The 12,595-nt window shown below is 41.5% G+C and overlaps 1 protein-coding gene and 3 non-coding genes across 4 annotated transcripts; 2 read left to right on the top strand and 2 right to left on the bottom strand.

The window, feature by feature from the left end:
• The first annotated feature begins 2,335 nt into the window (after window positions 1–2,335).
• Window positions 2,336–2,550, top strand: LOC114789413 (small nucleolar RNA U3). Its single transcript, XR_003749667.1, has one exon. It is a non-coding gene; the product is annotated as a small nucleolar RNA U3 (small nucleolar RNA).
• Window positions 2,551–3,165: 615 nt separating this feature from the next.
• On the bottom strand, window positions 3,166–3,380 carry LOC114789414 (small nucleolar RNA U3). Its single transcript, XR_003749668.1, has one exon. It is a non-coding gene; the product is annotated as a small nucleolar RNA U3 (small nucleolar RNA).
• A 1,551-nt stretch (window positions 3,381–4,931) lies between these two features.
• LOC114789415 (small nucleolar RNA U3) lies at window positions 4,932–5,146 on the bottom strand. Its single transcript, XR_003749669.1, has one exon. It is a non-coding gene; the product is annotated as a small nucleolar RNA U3 (small nucleolar RNA).
• Window positions 5,147–5,738: 592 nt separating this feature from the next.
• vps37a (VPS37A subunit of ESCRT-I) lies at window positions 5,739–11,483 on the top strand. Its single transcript, XM_028976720.1, has 12 exons — window positions 5,739–5,977; window positions 6,071–6,201; window positions 6,504–6,578; window positions 6,658–6,775; window positions 6,860–6,960; window positions 8,911–9,121; window positions 9,266–9,336; window positions 9,429–9,556; window positions 9,983–10,041; window positions 10,241–10,309; window positions 10,458–10,601; window positions 10,707–11,483. Exons 2-12 carry the CDS (start codon window positions 6,092–6,094, stop codon window positions 10,785–10,787), a joined length of 1,167 nt encoding a protein of 388 aa, XP_028832553.1. The 5' UTR covers window positions 5,739–5,977; window positions 6,071–6,091; the 3' UTR covers window positions 10,788–11,483.
• Window positions 11,484–12,595: the final 1,112 nt, after the last annotated feature.

Raw genomic sequence — 12,595 nt, 5'->3', positions numbered from 1 at the left:
AATAGGATTCTCACCATTTTGTTCTTGATGCACAATTAAAAAATATTTTAAAACAACAATACATGAAGGAGTCGATCGTGCTTGAATTTAATATCTATATAAAACTCTCAGGAACCTGTGCCATTGAAGGGCTCCGTTGAATCCTGTGAAAATGTTATGTGTGAAGAGAAAATGCACGCCGTTTGATCAACTTGAGCCGTTTCCTCTCACATGAAGAGAATCGTGTTGCTAAAACGAAACCCTCATGTTTCCCCTCAGATGTTATTCCCCTTGGCTTTTAAAAGAGGCATTCCTGACCTTGGGGCATTTTATCCTCTTCATCATTAACAGTAGCCTGGTCTTGGGTGTGGTGCCCAAACGTTTCAAGCATGCTGTTGTTCAACCCGTTGTTCGACACCACTGTCTTTAGTTAGCTTTTTAGCTGCTCATGTGCAGCTAAAGCATTTTTTTTAACACAAATGCAATACTGGAGTTTTTTTTCAGTCTTGGTTTAAATCGAATCACTGTCTGACTGATGTCAAGAGGTGGATGGCCTTAAATTTCTTGGACTTAAATGAGAATAAGACGGAATGTATGCTTACTTTCCTAACCCCTGGTGAAAAACAATTGATTACAAACCTAGGTGCTAAAATGGATTCGACTCTGAAAACAGATGCACAGGTTACCAATATCCTGCTTTTTTCAGATGAGGCACCTGGCCAAACTCAAGCCAGTCCTTTCCAAATGAAATCTGGAAACAGTGATTCACGCTTCCATTATGACCTGCCTTGACTTCTGTAATTCATTGCTTTTTGGCATCAGCCAGACATTTTTAGTGCCTTCAATTAGTACAAAATGCATCTGCTTGTTTTGTCACTGGTACAAACAGGCGAGATCACCCAATCTTAGCCTCACCTCACTATTTTAGAGTCTGTTTTTAAATTCTTTTAGTTGTTTTTTAAATCACTGAATGAATGGATTGGCTCCAGCCTATTTAACAGACCTACTGCATTCTTACACTCCACCCCTTTCTCTCAGATCTTCAGACCAGAGACAAAGGTCTGATCCTAGGTCACATTACAAGGTCAGAGGTGACAGGGCCTTTGCAGTGGCCGCCCCACTGGCTTGTAATCCAGTGTGAGTTGGCTCTTATCTTTTACTATTTTGTCTTAAATGTCTTCTGTTTTATTCGACCTCTTGTTTCATTTAAATTGCTGCATTTTTTATTGTATTTTTTTTTTTTATCTGAACAATTTGTCATGTCCCTTTATTTGTACAGCACTTTGGTCAGCTCCTTTGTTGTTTTAAAGTGCTTTATAAATAAATATGGTTACCATGCTATGGTAAAATGCATGGTGTTGAACATGAGACTGAATTATTATGAAGTAAACGTTCTCGTGTTTGGGTTGTCTTTGCTTTAATAGTTCCCCCCACTAGATGGTACTGCGTCGAGTAGAGGGTCTTGTTGCAAGATGGTCAGAACAAGAACAACGGAACATAACTCTCAATACATTTTCTCCCAAGAATCCTGCTCGCAATTGTAATATTTTGCATGATTAAATAAGTTATGTATGAAAAATACACCACAATATATTAGAGAGCCTATATTTAAGTCTAGGACATTTTGAAATTTGAATAATCCGGTTCATTGTTATTTCAGTATAAAGAAAATTATTCAATGGATATAAGAATATATATGTACACGCGTACGTGTAAATTCGCTAAATAGTAATAATTTTTGTAACAGAGGAACATTAAAACGCGGCCGTGTTCCTGTCGGTACGTTTTGCTGACGCTCGGGGGCGTACACGAGGTTAGCGCCATATGAGTTTTCAACGCGTGTTTTGAAATATGGAAAACGAGTGATTTGGCATTCTATGAAAGAACGTATCTCTCACATGTCAGCACCGCTGACTGAATTGTGTTGGTACGAAACCTTCAGTTGCGGCACAGCTTTAAACTAATTAGTATTCATGGAGTGGTGCATTGTGGGAAGCAACATACGACTCTATATGTTACTCTGTTGTTGTTTCAATAAGCGTACACTTGTTGTACGACCTTTTAATATCTAATCTGAAGGGCTACCTTTGAAAATGCTCAATAAAATTGTATGTCTTAAAAATCAACGCTACCGATAAGTGTCGTTTTTTTGGCTAAAACCCGGTCTGTGGTCCTCTAATAAGTCACAAGAACAAGCGAGTTTATAAAACATAACGTGTTGTTACAGCTGTGTACGTCCGTGCATTTTGTGTAAAGTGTGGGTGCAGCATGAAGACCCGGAGCACTGTGCTGCACCACCGTCATGGTGAACCGCATGCTGAAGCGTGGGGATCGGTCGCGTGGGGGGCGTCAGGTTAAGACTATACTTTCAGGGATCATTTCTATAGTCGTTGACTCGGAAATGCGTTTCTAAAGTGTCGTGTCTCACTGTCCACGATGAAGAGTCGTGATGTTCTCCCCGGAGCGCGAAGCCGGCGTGGGGCTGTGGGAACCCACGTGCCTCGTCGCTATTGATGACCGTTCCAGGCGTCCTCCGGGACGCGTGGAGGGGGAGAACATGATCAGAGTGGCCAGCAGTTTACTGTGGAAAAAATAAACTTAACACGTGGAATTGTAGATAGTTGCTGTTAATTTAAGATGACAGGTAGTGGGAATATGTCACTCGGGAGTGTTCAGGTGTCTGATGGCCTCAGTCTGCTATCTGGCAGTGATGCCCGAGTACTTCGGTACCTTTGTTGCAACATAGTTCACAGGGATGTGCATTTCCGATTTTATTAGATACAAAGTAATAATCTGAGTGATATCGGCGATACAGATTCATATGAAAACTAACATTTGCCCAGGAGACCGAACGGGCTGGGGACAGCCCCTTTCTGTGACGTCACTGTGACAGTGATGCGTGAGGAGCAGCATTTCTACCAGCACCTTTACTTTCAGTTGGAACGTGGTACCGGAAGCGTGTAGTCACGTGTAGAATCTATTCGTTTAATTCGACAGTTTGGACTGAACGAATTGAAAACTACTGATCTCTGCTAAGTTATCACCACATCGATCCAAGTACAGCGTTCCTGCCCCAGAACCCAGTATGAAGCCGATAATTAGTATACTCGCAAATCTTTCCAACTCAACTAGACGAAAATGACTTAAAAAAAAACAACTTATTTATTTTTCCACAGTTAGCTGCTGGCCACTCTGATCATGTTCTCCCCCTCCACGCGGCCCGGAGGACGCCTGGAACGGTCATCAATAGCGACGAGGCACGTGGGTTCCCACAGCCCCACGCCGGCTTCGCGCTCCGGGGAGAACATCACGACTCTTCATCGTGGTCAGTGAGACACGACACTTTAGAAACGCATTTCCGAGTCAACGACTATAGAAATGATCCCTGAAAGTATAGTCTTAACCTGATACTCGCCACGCGACCGATCCCCACGCTTCAGCATGCGGTTCACCATGACGGTGGTGCAGCGCAGTGCTCCGGGTCTTCATGCTGCACCCACACTTTACACAAACCAAAGTGTCCTCGTTAATGATGGACAACTATTGTAAAATATGCGTTAAAACATCTAGTGGGCGATCTTCCTGCCCAGACATATTTATCCCACTGGTGTTACTGGTTGAACTGTATCAGCAACAGTTAGTTTAGAGTTCCAGGTAACCCAAATCACTTTAAAAACGTTGTTCATTATTAGAAAACCCCTTTCAGTATTGAAAACTGTATGGAGTGCGTTACATGACATGCTTGCATGTGTCTCATATTCCATGTTTATCTCACCCTGCTTTGTTCCCCTTTTTAGTTTGGGATGCATTCAGACCTGGGAAAAGTCATCCAGAGCATTCTAGATGAGTTCTGGAAGAGTCCGCCTGTTCTGATGCCAGGAACCACCGGCTTTCCATTGTATGTATGAAAGATGAGAGAGCATATTAAATAGCTGTTAGCTACAGCTCCCTTAAATCCCCCCGTGTACGGTGACTCATAAAGTGATGGCAATTTGTTGATGCAGATCTATTCGGAGGTGGATTAGTCGTGAGCTAAGACCATTTAAGCGATCAGGTTGTGCCTGTGCACCCTTTTCACTGTTCTTTTGTCACGTACAAACAAAGAGAATTTTCACATCTCTACAGATGGGGAGAAAATGGCCAGCTAGGTTTTATTGTACATATGCTTTTTGGCTTATAATCTTATTATTTACTAGTAGTAAATTGTCTTGAGTCCATGTTATTGGGCGTAGTGTGAGGTATGTTATATTATAGGTGGAGCCCACTACTACTAACCTCAAATGGGTGATCAAGAAAAGCAGCCATGTGCTACATACGGTGGGTACGGAAAGTGTTCAGAGCCCCTCAAATGTGTCTCTTTTTATTCTATTTCAGCCATTTGCTAAAGTTATGTACACACAGAAAAAACGATACACACACGGTGTTTGACAGTAAAACACTGAATTGTTGACATTTTTGAACATCCATTAACAAAGAAAAACTGAAATATCACGTGGTCCTAAGTATTCAGACGTTTTGTCTATTTAGTAGAAGCTCCCTTTTGATCTAATTCAGCCATGAGTCTTTTTGGGAAAGATGCCACAAGTTTTTCACTTGTGGAGTGGACAGACACTCGCACTACTTCTGTTAAACTGAATAATCGCATCTGTCTGTAATAATATCTATTATTGCACAGCAACTTTACTTTGCACGTTTATTATCCATTGAACAGGTTTGGCGCGGTCTGCATGTTTCTGTTAGATGTTGAGAGTTGCGCTGCGTGTGTCGCACACTGTTCACGTCACGCCAGTTTAAAACACGCACTGTAAAGTTCACGTTCTACATGTGGCACCAGATTATGGAGGGACGTTGTTCACTGTGTCGCGTATCACGGGGAAATGGGACTCAGCTTTGATTCTAATTAGAATTATTCTGCGTGGTCTCGTTATTTATTGTTTTACAGTTAACTGCTGGCCACTCTGATCATGTTCTCCCCCTCCACGCGGCCCGGAGGACGCCTGGAACGGTCATCAATAGCGACGAGGCACGTGGGTTCCCACAGCCCCACGCCGGCTTCGCGCTCCGGGGAGAACATCACGACTCTTCATCGTGGACAGTGAGACACGACACTTTAGAAACGCATTTCCGAGTCAACGACTATAGAAATGATCCCTGAAAGTATAGTCTTAACCTGACGCCCCCCACGCGACCGATCCCCACGCTTCAGCATGCGGTTCACCATGACGGTGGTGCAGCACAGTGCTCCGGGTCTTCATGCTGCACCCACACTTTACACAAACCAAAGTGTCCTCGTCAACTATTGTAAAATGTGCGTTAAAACATCTAGTGGGCGATCTTCCTGCCCAGACATATTTATCCCACTGGTGTTACTGGTGGAATTTTATCAGCAACAGTTAGTTTAGAGTTCCAGTTAACCCAAATCACTTTAAAAACGTTGTTCATTATTAGAAAACCCCTTTCAGTATTGAAAACTGTATGGAGTGCGTTATATGACGTGGGTCACATATTACATTATTATATCAATCGTTGTCAATGATTATTTATTATTCTTTTTGTCATTCAAACTTATTTCCACAATTTTTAATAAAATAAACTATGAATATGTTAATGGAGTTATAACAATGACGTTATAATAAAAACGGTCCTCTTAATTTTTTAAGCATGTCTAACTATTTCTAGTTGATATTAGCGGCTTGTCGTCCTGCTTCATATTATGTTGTTTACGGCCTGCATTGATGACGTAGGCTGACGTAGTGCGCGAGGCCCCGCCCCCTCTACTGCTTGTTGTCTTCCTGTGACCCAGTAGACATCGCTAGTTGCTATTTTGGGGACCACACAAGAGAAGTGTCGGGATTGTACGGATGCTGGCGGTAGCTCTGGACTCGGACAGAGCAACACGCGTGGGTTTTGCGGAAGGCATGTCCACGCAGGGACCGTAGCCGGTTGGCAGTTTTGGTGGCTAGCCGACTAGCCTTCAGCTAATAATACCTTAAGCAGCGTAAATATCCCGTTTGTTTGTTTGTTTGTTTGTTTTATTTTTCGCCGACGCCACCCCGCGAGTTTCGTAAGTAGTCTGGCCGTCCCCCCTCAGCCCCTGTCCAGCCTGAAGAGGATGAACTGGATCTTCCCTTTGTCCAAGGCGTCGGGACCAATTCCACCCCTGAACAGTTTACAGCAGCAGCGACAGAGGCAGGTCGAGTCACTGAAGGCTGCGCACACCAAGTAAGCATTTTACCAGCAGCTCGGACCCGCTGCGCTGCGCATGTAACGCCGTTTTAACCTGCTGCGTGACGCCCGATGGGTTCAGATTAAAGTATTAAGGAGGACCACGGCGTTCCTTCGAGATCCATCTGCTTCACGCTCTGAAAAGGAAACACGTGTTGTTGATATTCTTTGTTGTGTAACCCGTGTAATGGGGAGATGTCACAAGTTCACCTAATTCCTGATCGGCCAAAGTACTTGGTGAAAGGCGTAGATTTTTCTAAATGATTTGTTAAGGCTGACTGGCGAATTTGATTTGGTAGCATTGCTGAGATCCAGAAAGATGTGGAATACAGGGTCCCTTTCACGGTCAACAACTCGACCATCAGCGTCAACATGTGAGTTTCACGAGGCGCTCACGTAGAGCTTACCCGAAATGAGCATCGAAATAACCCAGAAAATGTATCCTGCCAACAGACTGCTTCCACCCCAGTTTCCTCAAGAGAAGCCAGTGGTCAGTGTGTACCCACCGGTGGGCCATCATTTAGTAGATGGCAACAATGGCACAATGATCACCAGCCCGCTCATCACAGGCGTGAGTCTCTACCTGCAACGGTGTGAAGCTTGTATGTGTCTCATATTCCATGTTTATCTCACCCTGCTTTGTTCCACTTTTTAGTTTGGGATGCATTCAGACCTGGGAAAAGTCATCCAGAGCATTCTAGATGAGTTCTGGAAGAGTCCGCCTGTTCTGATGCCAGGAACCACCGGCTTTCCATTGTATGTATGAAAGATGAGAGAGCATATTAAATAGCTGTTAGCTACAGCTCCCTTAAATCCCCCCGTGTACGGTGACTCATAAAGTGATGGCAATTTGTTGATGCAGATCTATTCGGAGGTGGATTAGTCGTGAGCTAAGACCATTTAAGCGATCAGGTTGTGCCTGTGCACCCTTTTCACTGTTCTTTTGTCACGTACAAACAAAGAGAATTTTCACATCTCTACATGTTCAGAAAAAAAAGCTATGTTTTATTGTACATAATTTTATAATCTTATAATCATAAGCTTATAATCTTATTATTTACCAGTAGTAAATTGTCTTGAGTCCATGTTATTGGGCGTAGTGTGAGGTATGTTTTATTATAGGTGGAGCCCACTACTACTAACTTCAAATGGGTGATCAAGAAAAGCAGCCATGTGCTACATACGGTGGGTACGGAAAGTGTTCAGACCCCCTCAATTTTTTCTCTTTTTATTCTATTTCAGCCATTTGCTAAAATTATGTACACACAGCACCCAATATTGACAGAAAAACACTGAATTGTTGACATTGTTGAAGTTTTATTATAAGAAAAAACTGAAATATCATGTGGTCCTAAGTATTCAGACCCTTTGTCTATTTAGTAGAAGTCCATTTTTAATCCAATACCACCATGAATCTTTTTGGGAAAGATGCCTCAAGTTTTTCACACCTAGATTTGGGGATCCTCTCCAGTTCTGGTAGTGGGATGGTTAATGTTGGTGGACAGCCATTTTTAGGTCTGCAGAGACGCTCAATTGGTTTAATCTGGCTGGGCCATTCAAGAACAGTCACAAAGTTGTTCATTATTTAGCTGTGTGTCTTGTTGGAAGCTAAAGCTTCGGTCCAGTCCGACGTCCTGAGCACTCTAGAGAAAGTTTCGATCCTGTACTTGGTTGTATTCATCTTTCCCTTGATTGCAACCAGTCGTCCTGTCCCTGCAGCTGCAAAACACAGTGCCTGGTTTTCTCCACACATAGCAATTAGAATTAAAGCCAAAAAGTTCTATTTTAGTTCAAGTAAATCTTATTTATCACCATCTTGGAGTCCGTCAGGTGTTTTTTAAGCAATCTCCATGCAGGCTTTCATGTGTCTTGCACTGAGGAGAGGCTTCCATCAGGCCACTCTGCCATAAAGCCCTGACTGGTGGAGGGCTGCAGTGATGTTTTTTTTTTTTTTTTGCAACCTCAGCCAGATCTGTGCCTTGACACAATTCTGTCTCTGAGCTCTTCAGGCAGTTCTGTTGACCTCTTGATTCTGACATACATTGTGAGCTAAGGTCTTATATAGACAGGGGTGTGGCTTTCCTTATCAAGTCCAGTCAGTATAATCAAACACAGCTGGACTCAAATGAAGGTGTAGAACCATCTCAAGGATGATCAGAAGAAATGGACAGCAAATTTAAATGTATGAGTGTCACAGCAAAGGGTCTGAATACTTGTGATATATGGCAAGTATTCCATGTAATATTTTAAATTATTAAGAAATCTGCAAAAACTATTCTGTGAATTTCTGAGGTGCTGTGTATATATGGGGTGCTGTGTGTACATTAATATTTGCAAATGGCTGCAATATAACAAAGAGTGAAAAATGTAAGGGGGTCTGAATACTTTCCTAACCCACTGTATATTACAGCGATGTTTGAAATTATTTGGGACATTTTGCCCTCTTGGAGGATGTGTTTTGATTTACATTTTACATTTACAGCATTTATCAGATGCCCTTATCCAGAGCGACTTACAATCAGTAGTAAGCAATTTACGATTAAGTGTCTTGCTCAGGGACACAATGGTAGTAAGTGGGATTTGAACCTGGGTCTTCTGGTTCATAGGCGAGTGTGTTACGCACTAGGCTACTACCACCACCTTTTGATTATTTGCAAAAAAGAAAAACAGCATATTTACATGGGTGTTTTTTTCCTTTTGCTGCAGTATGTATAAGTCATCTGGAATGGCTCCATACCCACCTCAGAGCTTCCACTTTGTGCCCGCCTTCTCACCTCAGGAGGGTCAACGCACCGTCGGTCCCTCACCCTATCCCCACTCAGGGGTGGAGACACAGCAAGCAGCTCCCCGCCCTGTTGCACCAGCCTATGGCCTTATTACAGACCTGCCACTGCCTGTGCCAACTACTGACTCCCATGTACTATAACCTTTTTGATTAAATTAGCTAAATGAATGTGTCAGTTTATTTGGCTCAATAAAAAACAGGTGCCATTTGCAACAAAAGGATATCACATTTCACATATTTGCTTCATTTACCGTGTGTAACTTTGTCCTGTTTTAGGTTGGGCTGAATGGTCACGTTTACAAGATGCCTGAGATTCCAGAAGCATTTCCACAGCTGTCTGAAATGAGGTAAAGCTGAAATGTGTCCAAGTGTGGAACTGGTTGTCCCTATGAGACAGGCATTATCAAAGTACATACCAAATTTCATCTGCTCTTGCTAGTGTTACCCACCTGAAGGACATGAGTGATAAAGAGGACGTCCTGCTGGATTTTTTCCTGACACTGCCCCAACTTAAACAGGTCACCAGTGACAAAGAAGAGCTGGTTAACAACATAGTGGACATGGCCAGTAAGTGCATGCAGTAGATTGTATTTGTGAGTGAGTGTGTTATAGTGTGGTCTTCTTTATCTTTAAATCACATCTTACATTATCCTTCTGGAAGAAATAAGAATACATATACTTAAACATTAAACAGTTTACTACATACTTGAATTGCAAACTTCAGCCTATCTGGATAAGACTTCACAATTCTTGTACAGTTAGGAAGTGGGTAGAACTTTGTAGACCTAATCTGCAACCAGTCTGTATGCGCCATTCTTGTTTAGACATAACTGGACATGGTTCATATACTGTTTGATTTTTAAAAAATCTTTATATTGTTGATAATTCAACCAATTTTGATTGAAGGAGCTGCTCTGCCATACAGTGAAACATATGAAAATGAAAGAGGTCCAGTAACATGTGTTTTTTTTTTTTTTTTTTTTTTTTTTAAAGAGAAAAATCTTCTACTTGAGCCACAGCTGGAGGGGAAGAGACAGGAGATGCTAATTAAGGTTAGCTGTTTCATTATGAACCAAGGATTATTAATACAACTTGTTTTATTTTGGCCTGTAAATCACTTATGGTTTGTTTTCCTGGATCAATAATAAACGAACAACAAATGGGTGGAATATTAATGTTATTATGTTATATAGGATCCATTTTTTTCATAATTATATTGCATTTTGTGCCCCCCCCCCCACACACACACAGTATGAGCAGCTTATCCAAATGAAGTCTTCTTTTGAGACCAAAATGCAGAGGCAGCATGAGCTCAGTGAGGTAAGGACCAAAATGAAGAAATCAAGAAATACTACATACCTACTGAATTACACTCTGCGCTTAAAGTCAAAGTGCACTGTAATTGGTTAGTTTTGGTATTCAATCTGTGCCTCATTGGCTGCTGCTGATGTATTTTGTTTTTTCTCAGAGCTGTAGCCTGAGTGCCCTTCAGGCGCGTCTGAAGGTTGCAGCCCACCAAGCTGAGGAGGAATCAGAAGAGACAGCCGAGAACTTCCTGGAGGGCAAGACGGAGATTGATGACTTTCTGGCTAACTTCATGGAGAAGAGAACGGTACAAAAGCATTTCAGAACCACGTTTGAGTCGCTCACTTTATTGATGTAGTAAGGACCAAGAACGAGGTGTCATTTATCAACCTTTGTCCCCTTTTCTCTTCAGCTTTGCCACAGCAGAAGGGCCAAGGAGGAGAAACTCCTTCAGTCCATCAACACCCATGGACCATTCCCATCTGCCCACTAGCTTCAAACCCTTGAAGTGAAAAAAGTGGTCAATATTCTGACACCATTGTCTAGTACAGTTAAATTGGATTTATTATGGTTTCTGGTGACAGGGCTCTCGTCTTCGGTAACGTGAACCCACACAAATAGGTTCTCAACAACTTTCCTTTCTGACCGCATTTTAAATCCATTTGAATGTTATCATGAATAACATCCAAATTGCCATCCACTGCAGTGTCACAGTATTACAGGGACATCACAGGCATTCAGGATAAAGCTGTCTAGTAGCACAATTTTCTTCATTTTGGAGATAAATTGACTGGACATGCTGTTGTGGATCAATTTGAAGCCCATGACCTTTAATGGAAGTTGAACACAGCTCAGAATCCAAATTGTATTTAACTGTCTGGCCCTATATTTTGGTTTTATTTGATCAACAAGATGAGAGGACCTCTTTTTGTGTCCCAGAACCAGTGTGATGTGTGTAAGAGGATATCAAATGAAACTGTTTTTCAAAGAAAATAATGTTTGGTTGAGGGGCTCGCATTTACTTGAATCTGATTCTTTACTATGTTAATGCTGCCTGATAACTTTTCAGCAAATACTGTATTTAAATAATGTTAATAATAGGCTTTATTATAATCAGAGACACCTTGTATTATATGTTATTTAATTTGTTAGATTAATAAAAAAAGTTTTAAAAGCCACAAATTTAAAAGTGCTTTTGTCATTTCATTGATTCATTCATGTAATCTCTCTCAGTTCTTATGAAGTACTTATTTAAAGTTACAAACTTACAATTGGAATTGCAGACTTGTGCATGATCAGACAAGTGAAGCAATTAATGACTACAGGGTCATAGTTATAGAATTACAGTTCATCCGTCATAAAGATAGCTAAACGTTTAGCACATGCTATTTCCTTGGATTACAGCAATGGTCATGGAATAGGGCTTTCCTGTCTCGCCTAGTTTGATGTTTCTTCTGTTGACTCCAATAGTCCCTCCAACTGCAATATCGCTTCCACAAATGACTAGTTCCCATTATTAAAAAAAAACAAAACAATAAATGAACATAAGCAATAATACAAAATACAACTTGAGTAAATGTTACATTTATCAAAAATGTTTTATTCGAACAAGGAACTTGTTTTGAACTTTGATCAAAAAGTGATATGTGTGGCATGAATACTGCTCACCACTGCAGTAACTCCCTCATACTGAGGTATAGTCATGGTGTCTTTGTGCTGTTGGGCTCTATGCAGCACCCAGTTATGCTGCTGACCCACCAATGCTCACTTTTCAATTCAATCCGGAAATATCTCGAGAAAAGGGCACATAACATATCGCATACTAGCACTATAAATGCTACTAGAGCCTTGGGCAGTTACCTTTTTCTTGGAGCTTTAATACTTCATTGTCACTTTAATGTAATAACAGTAAACAATATTAACAATATTAAGCACATGGTCACGATATAGGGATAGGGCTTTAATTGTTGCTCAAGTTACATATGACATGATGCATCATAGACAGTAGAGGTAAACCATTTTACTTTTCTTACTACTAGTAGTGATGTATCATGGTCACCGAAGCCATGATCTGTAAATCTAACCCTATATGGAAAATAAGTTAAAAGAATGTATAGCTATATTTCAAACACAGTAGATACACACAGTGGGGGAAACCACATCACCTCAGACACTGGTCCCACATTTGAAATGTTGTGCAGTAGGTTCACAGGAAGGCTGGTTTCTGACAGACAGATTAAGACTAGCAGTGATTTACACTTAAAGGAGCATCACATCCAAATCTCCCATTTGGCGATTTCC

Source organism: Denticeps clupeoides, chromosome 4, assembly GCF_900700375.1.
Source record: "Denticeps clupeoides chromosome 4, fDenClu1.1, whole genome shotgun sequence".
Classification (NCBI taxonomy): Eukaryota; Metazoa; Chordata; class Actinopteri; order Clupeiformes; family Denticipitidae; genus Denticeps; species Denticeps clupeoides.
The sequence above is the reverse complement of the archived record's forward strand: the minus strand, read 5'-3'. Positions and strand labels throughout refer to the sequence as shown.

What these genes read in the sequence shown, in the direction of transcription:
- vps37a (XM_028976720.1), top strand. Translation starts at nt 6,092, where the DNA reads ATGAACTGGATCTTCCCTTTGTCCAAGGCGTCGGGACCAATTCCACCC. An exon ending in CTGAAGGCTGCGCACACCAA is followed by an intron (nt 6,202 to 6,503) that starts GTAAGCATTTTA and finishes TTGATTTGGTAG; the next exon opens with CATTGCTGAGATCCAGAAAG. An exon ending in GACAGGAGATGCTAATTAAG is followed by an intron (nt 10,042 to 10,240) that starts GTTAGCTGTTTC and finishes ACACACACACAG; the next exon opens with TATGAGCAGCTTATCCAAAT.